The sequence below is a fragment of the Galeopterus variegatus genome, unplaced genomic scaffold (assembly GCF_000696425.1).
Source record: "Galeopterus variegatus unplaced genomic scaffold, G_variegatus-3.0.2 Scaffold91, whole genome shotgun sequence".
Classification (NCBI taxonomy): Eukaryota; Metazoa; Chordata; class Mammalia; order Dermoptera; family Cynocephalidae; genus Galeopterus; species Galeopterus variegatus.
The window spans coordinates 330674-338540 of NW_007726202.1; the positions used below are offsets into that span (position 1 = coordinate 330674).

Consider the following 7867-nt stretch of genomic DNA (forward strand, 5'->3'; position numbering starts at 1 on the left):
ACGTGGGATCCGAACCCTCGGGCGGGAGCGCCGCTGCGCTTCCCAAGCGGCGCACTATCCAGTGCGCCACCGGGCTGGCCCTGGTTCAGGGACTTTTAAACACCTTTTTTTTTTTTTAAGACTCAAGAGTTTGGTTTGGAAAGTTTGATGTATGTTAATTAAAGCCACTGAGAACAAGTTCAGACCATCCAGCCTTCATTCACAGAGGAAAGGAAAAAAACAACAGAAAAGACATCCCTTTCTCCAGCCCACTAGTGAAACTTGGTTTCCAGCAACCTCATAAATTATGTCTTTATAGGTACAATTTAATGAAAAAATATTCCCCATGGTCATAAGTGCCCTGCGCATAGTAAGTGCTTTAAAGTGCTTGCATTTCCACATTTCTGTTGCAGAGACCATAACACAAAAGTAGCTTTTTTTCCTCAAAGATTTATTCACTGATTCTGCTGTTGCTTCCCCCAGGGGAACTGCCTCTTCATGGATTAATAAAAGGTTAACAATAGCCTGAATGTGTTAAAGAAGATGGCTGGATTTCAGTTTTGTGGTTGAAATTATTTCTATTCTTGAAATCCTGTTGTTTCCTAGTGATCAACTAAATAAAATACTCCACTTTTTTTTTGAAAGGTTGGGATGTGAGAGCATGTTTTTGAAACCCAGAGGGTTCACCTCTGTAAATATTTCTGCATTTTATGGGCTTTTAGGATATTGTCACTGGAGACCATTTCCGTTATGTGGAATTTTCATAGGAGTTGGCACAAATTGCTATCTGGCTCCTACCCCAGCACTCCACTAAACTGCCTAGTCAGGGTACCAGGGACTCCCATGAATTCCTCTCTGTAGCAGGTGACATTATGACCACTCACTCCTTGAAACTCCCTCAACTTTTGGTTTCCTTTGTCATCCCTGAGTGGGGTGATAGCTCCGTGCCCAGTCTGTTTCAGTGGCCCGAGCTTTTGGAGTCACAAAGATGGTTGAGATGTAATTTCACCCTTAAAGAAATTACACCTAGCAGTGGAGACACATGTGTAGACCAGTGGGTACAATGCGATGTTTCCAGTGATGTGTCAGAAGCCTGTATAATAGGAATTTTCAAGGTGTATATGGAGTTATGGGGTGGAGAGCATGGAGAAGACATGTCAAATTGCCTGTGGGGAAACATGTGAAGTTTAAAATCCTCCCCCAGCTTCGTGCTTCTAATATATCCTCTACCACTTCATGAATGATTGGACATGGAAAGTTAGAGGAAAGGGACGTGACTCTCATATTTCATATATGTCATTGCATTAGTTGGGATAAGGAATGTAACTGCTGTATGAAACAACACACACACACACCTCAGTGGCTTAGAACAGTAAAGATTAATTTCTCACATCACAGGTTGGTATGAGCTTTATTCCACACAGTCGTTCAGGGACACAGGATTCTTCCATCTAGTGACCCTGCCTGGGCTTTGGAGTCCTCCTGGATCCTCCACTCTCTGCATAAAGGGGAGGAGGAGAGAATATGGAAGATTAGGTAGGAGGTATTTATGGATGAAACATGGGAGAAATAGAAATCATTTCTGCCCATTTAGTTACATTCCCCCCCTCTCCAAATGCAAGGGAGGCTGGAAAATGTAGTTGAGTTATGTATCCAGCAAGGAAAAAAAAAAAGGGATGTCTCCACCTTAGTCACCAAATCCTGTTAATTCTACCTCCCAAATATCTCCCCAACCTTTCCCTGCTGCTTCCCTTCTGGTACTGTTAGAACTCAAGTTCTCATGATCTCTCTTTCACCTCCTAAATATCAAGGATTTCTAACTAACCTTCCGTGTCTGCACTAACCCCTCTGCAGTACCAGAGGAATCTTGCTAGAATAAAAATATGAGCATATCATACCCGTCCTTAGAAGCCTGCAGTAGTTCTGTTTCCTTCTGAACTCCTTAGCAAGGCACACACGGCCCTTCTCTTCTGGGCCTCATCTTCTGCCAGCTCTTCGCTCCATTCATACCAAATGTGTCTCCATTCCACATCTGCAAACTGTGTGTTCACCCTTCTTTGCCTTTGCACATACTATCCCTTCTTCCTAGAATTCCCTTGTCCCCTTTCCCCACTTATTGAATGCTAGGCATCCCTCAGGATTCACCTTCTCTGAGCAGATTTCCAGATGTGAATTTTCTGGTAATGCTAAATCGTTCTGCCCTCAGTTTGCCCATCATGTGTTCATTCTTGTATTGCTCAGGGTCCTAGCAGGAAGGGAAGACTGAGGAGAGTTAAATGAAGGGACTGTTTACAAATGTTTGCATAGCTTTAAGGGAAATAAACAAGGGACAATGGCATGCTGTGGAGCTAGCAGCAGAGAAAGCTGTCGCCAACCTATGCCTGAAGAGGCAAAGCGAGAAAGCCAGGAGAAGAGGGCGAGGGGGAGCTGGAGTGTGGCCTTTGGTAGAGGACGTAGCCAGCCACCACGTTGCAGCCTGGCTGGGAGGGAGCATGTGTCTTGACCTCTCTGTCCTCCTGTTCTTCAATCCCCTGCTGCCATCTCCCAATGGGTCAAAACAAACCAGAAGCTCAAGGGCAAGGGAGCCCATTTGTGTTGACCTTCAGGTCAGCTTCCCAAAGCACAGAGCAGAGTAGAGAAGAGGGAATGCATATCTGAATGTCAAGCAGAGAACCCCCACAACACGTCTTTATATCTCTGTCATAGAACCTAACACATTATATCAAAATTATTCACGTACGTATCTTTCCCACCAAATTATGAGTTCCTTGAATGCATGTCTTTATATTTTTCTGAATCACTGATGCATAGTACAGCCTTGAAAAGTTGCTAAAAATAATAGTCCTGTCATAGTCTGTTTTGCAAGAACAAAACACCATAACTGGGTAGCTTATAAACAACAGAACCTTATTTCTTACTGTTTGGAGGCTGGGAAATCCAAGACCAGGGTGCCAGCAGATTTGATGTCGGTTGAGGGCCTGCTTTCTGGTTCATAGATGGCACCCTCTGACTGTGTCCTCACATGGCAGAAGGGGCAGTGGATCTCTGCAAGGCCTCCTCTTAATCCCATTCATGAGGGTTCTACCCTCATGACCCAAGTCACCTCACAAAGGCCCTACCTCCTAATACTGTCACCTTGGGGTTTAGGAATTCAACATACAAATTTAGGGGTACATAAACATTCAGTCTACTGCAGGACTTTTTGTAATATTTAAATATTAAACTGCATTATTAGTCTTTTTATTTTTATAATGTTTAAATGAAAATTAAACAGTATTATTACAGTCTTTTTATTTTTAAGTGCTGAAAAACCACTTCCTAGGGTTGTCTTACGGTGTGAATAGTATGGAGAGTTTTGTTTCATCTTCCTGACCTGTCTTTTTTCACTTCTCAGCCAAGCAGGCAGGACCCGTGAAATCATCATGCCTTCTAGGAACTACACCCCATACACAAGAGTCCTGGAGTTAACTATGAAGAAAACTCTGACTTAGGCACTCGAATACACACACTTTTTATGGATGGACAAAAGGCCCTGGAACCCTGTGGCTTGAAGTCGGGAAAGGGTGGCTGTTGTTTCCACATACACAAAGTAAGCCAGAATGGAAATTGCGGAGGTTCTGATTCACTTCTGAGACAGGAAGGAAAGTGAAGGGGGAGGAGACAGGCAAGAGAGGGAGGGGCACAAGGTCGCATGTCAAACACCCAGTAGTACAGCGTACCCTGCTGTACTGTGTCATCATCTGTTTTCAGTGTAGACACTGAAATCCTATCAGGATAATTCCTTCACAATTCATTTTCTGTTTTGCTAGACTCGGTTGGGGGAGAAAAGGGCATTCATTTGAAATTTCATGTTACCTCAGGATCATTTGTTACAGCATGAAGGTTTTGTTTACCCATAAAAGTATTAGAGGCAGTGTTTCTCTGGTACAGAGAAGCCTGTTCTCAAGGAGCCTGGACACCCAGAAAAACTTGAACCTGGAGGGAAGGGTTCCCAGTGTGCAGATGCTCTCTCCTCGGTCCCTAGGATCTGTGCAGGGTTGTGAGAGCCGCGGTTAGGGACATGTGTGGGCCAGACAAGCTTCATTCTGATGTGCTAATCTCTTGGTTTAATTTGTGCCTTATGCCTTTATTGGACCAGCTGAAATCACTGTATTTATTCAACCTGTGATTTTTTTTCTCTCACTTTAACTTAAAGAGAATGTTTTATGCTGTAGAAGTTTAATCATTTAATGTTTTCAATATCAATTGGTGTTTTTGTTTAATGAATGAATAAATCTGTTTATGCACGCTCTACTTTGATATTATAACCTACATCACATATGTTTAATAAATATCATATATTTTGTTCTACTAATGTGTCTGTCTTTCATTCATGGCCATGTAGAAAGGGCAGAGAGCGAGTCAAGCTTAGGAATGAGTGTTGATGTCAGATCACGGTGATCTTTCAATCAGTACAATCCATAGAAGCATTTATAAACCAGAATATTTTATGTGTGTCTTTCTTTTTAATTCCTAAAACATATTTGGTCAACCCACCTTCTAGAAAGAGTAAGATACATTCATGATCACAAAATACAAAAATAGTTTTTACTTTAAAGAATCTCCCTCCCTTTGTGCACAGTTCCTACCTCTTATGCTCCCCACTTCAAAAATGAAAACAAAAACAAAAGAAAGAAAGCAGGATAAATCACTATGAATCAGGATAGTGTAAAGAGGAAAATGCACATTCTGGAGCCAAATTTGTTTCTAAATTCTTGCTGTGGGACCTTGGCAAATTGTCAGAGCTCTCTGAATATTAGTTTCATCTTCTAGAAACCTGGGAGGACCACACCTGTGTGGTAGGCTGACGTGAGCATCTGGTGAGGTGATTCACATGGAGGACTGGCGCGGTGCTGGACAGGCAGCGATTGCTGTCGTTCAGGAGGCTTGTTTTAAAGCACCGCTGACTCCTGGTGGACCCTCATGAATGGAGGTGTCCATGCTCTCTGGAAATCACCAAGGAGGAGTGTTTAGGGAAAAGGCAGTTCTTAGAAAGGAGAGAGGCAAGCTGGACTCGAGGCCCATGCCCCTGGAAGAGCTGGTCTGGAAGCAGTTTCTAAGTGAAAAGCAATGACTTAAAAAATGTCAGTTTTAATGAGACCGAGGCGGAAACGAACACTGCTCTGCAAACTCTTTCACTTTCCTTCCTTTCTCTCTCTCTTAAAATAAGAAAGAAAAACTTAGTACTTTAAAATTTAAAGAATGCCAGGGATCATTCTACAGCTGAGGCCTTTGTATTTTTAAATATATCTTCAACATGTGGAGAATTCTAGACATTATTGGAACTCTTTAGAAACACTATTAGAGTTCCTAAATTGTACAGGCTGAAACTGAAAGAAACTGAGATAATCCTTCTAGATCCTTTGTCAAAATTAACTAGAGTGACCCGCAACCCCCCATCTGAAAGAGTGACATTCATCACCCTCTTCCTGAGCATGGGTATTATGTAGAATTGGGGGATGAACTCTAGTATTTCATAGTAACTTTATCTCACTAAAATGAAAAACAGCAGTATGTAAGAGTTTTTTTAAAAAAATAAAAAATAATATCATATAATAATGCTTCAAGTTATTTTCATTTCAGTCCTTCCAGAGTTTCTTTAAAAAAAACCCTACCTATGTACACTTATTTTGTTTTTTGAACAAATATGACTCTGTACTGAGAAGCAGAATCATGCGGTTTTTAAGAACTGGGCTCTGGAGTCCACCTGCCTGAGCTCAGTCACTAGCATGTGCATGGGTAAGTTCCAGAACCTGCCTGAGCCCCCGTAAAATGGGGATAGTGACAGTTCTGTCCTAATGGGGTTGATGTGAAGAGTAAATGTTAGTACCTGTGCAGTTTTTAGAATAGCACTTGGCACATAGGAAGCACTTACTGAATGCTACCTATTCTTACTACATACTTCCGTAACCACTTTTTGCTTATTATACTATGATTATTTATATATATAAATATATATATATATAATCTACACCATTGTTTCTTATAGTTAATTGGATTCCATTTTATTGATGTGCCATGATTTACTTGATCTATCCCCTAATGCTGAAATTTTGGAGGTTGTCTTTACTCTTTTTTTAAGCAATCCTTTGATGAACCATCTTATGCACTCATCTTTGTACACTTGCCTAATTATTTTCTCAGGATAAATTCATAGAAGAGGAATTGCCAGGTCAAAAGGTTTGTACACTTTAAGTCTTTTGGAACATGTGGTCCAATTTGGCCTATGGAAATTTGTATCCATTGAAACTCTCACCAACGGGATGGGAATGTGATTTCCTGACCCCTTTGCCAATACTAGAAATGAGAAATGGAGTGTATAAAGTTTCTTTTTTTAGGCTACTTGCCCCCAAACAGGTAGTGAAAGAAGTTCCTTCAGGATATTGCCTTCAGATACCTGAACTCGGGTGTGCAGGTGTGAGTTGCAGGGCTAGAGGCCCCCAGGGCTCGGAGAGTGCCTGGGCAGCCAGCAGGAAGCTGGATGGGGCTCAGAAGGAGTGGGTGTCCCCAGGATCTAGGAATCCGAGAGGGCCTGATGCTCAGTGAGCCAGAACAGAGAGCCAGTCGTGGAGAAAAAAAAAACTCAAGGCCTGAGCCTGAGATAGCATTTGACTCCAGGCAGGGCATGCCCCACAGGGCAGATTTGCGGACTAGCCTGGGAGGGATGACCAACATTAGGGAAGTGCTTGGAGTTAGGTGATGTGACAGGGTCCCCCACTGGAAGATGCATGACCAAAAGCTGGCCCCTGGGCTGGTCTGAGCACCCACCTTCTCCCCAGTGGATGTCATCTGCCTGTGCCAGGAACTCATGGGTGATCATAAGGACAAGGGGTGAGGGTGAGGGTGACAGGAAGGTCAGGATTCTTTTGTGTCCTGGCTCAGGGCACATCAGGCCATGGTGCTATTCTTGATACCCAGACTCAGAGGCCCAGTTCAGTCAGCACATGCCAGGTTCTGGGAAGACAAAGGTATGTACCTGAAGACCCTTGTCCTTTCCAAAATCTTCCCAGTGAGTCCAGCTCCTCCTGATCTTTTCGGGCTCCAATGATGTAAGCTCCTCAGGAGCGGTTTCCCATAAAGGAAAAAGTTTCTCATGTTAGTCATTTGGAGGAATTCATTCCAAACCTTGATAAGCATGAAAAAATCTACAAATGAAAGGTATTCCAGAAAGAACTTTGCTGGGGGGAAGTAAAGGAGACCAACAGTTCCTGAGTAGACATAGCACACGTACACTGAATCTTTCCAACAGTCCTGCAGGGAAGATGTTATTACCACTATTCTAAGGATAAGGAAATTGCAACTCAAAGAGATGTGAAAATTGTTCAAAATCACCCAGGCCTGTCTGATTTCAGAACACAGGTGGGTGGCCTGGAGTCAGTCCCAGGTCTGCTATTAAACCGTGTTACCTGTTTGGTCAGGTCATTTCAGTCCTCTGAGACTCCATGCCCCAGGATGCAGCTTTACCTATGGAGTAAATGGAATTGTGACTCCTGCATTGTCTTGCTGTGCCGATCACAGATCACATGAGAGCATGGATGGATTTCCCAGCACTGCATCAGACATGCCAGTCATTGGTACCTGCTCTTAATCACTAGCAATTACTGGGAAGGAGGTGTTGCGCCATGAATCTTTGCAAACCCAAGGATTTCGCCTTACTGGGAAGATGAATTTAATTATATTAGAGCTTAATAAAATACTAGTGAATGGGATTGTGCGGAAAGAAAATAGGGGGTGGTGGGAAAATGTGGCTGGATAAACAGGAGATTAAATAAACTGTATCTCCTTTTCCTCATGTGTGAATTTGAGAATAACCCATTTGACTTTGTCAAGGGAAGGAAAGGCCCAAAAG

The 7867-nt window shown here is 42.7% G+C and overlaps 1 protein-coding gene across 1 annotated transcript in view; it reads left to right on the forward strand.

Moving 5' to 3' along the window:
- Positions 1–4329, forward strand: part of MYZAP (myocardial zonula adherens protein) — a gene marked incomplete at its 5' end in the record, with an annotated part of 88931 nt that extends 84602 nt beyond the window's left edge. Inside the window, one exon of the mRNA XM_008581205.1 lies at positions 3374–4329. Coding sequence (XP_008579427.1) covers positions 3374–3470 — 97 coding nt within the window. The remainder of the gene's footprint in view (positions 1–3373) is intronic.
- Positions 4330–7867: the final 3538 nt, after the last annotated feature.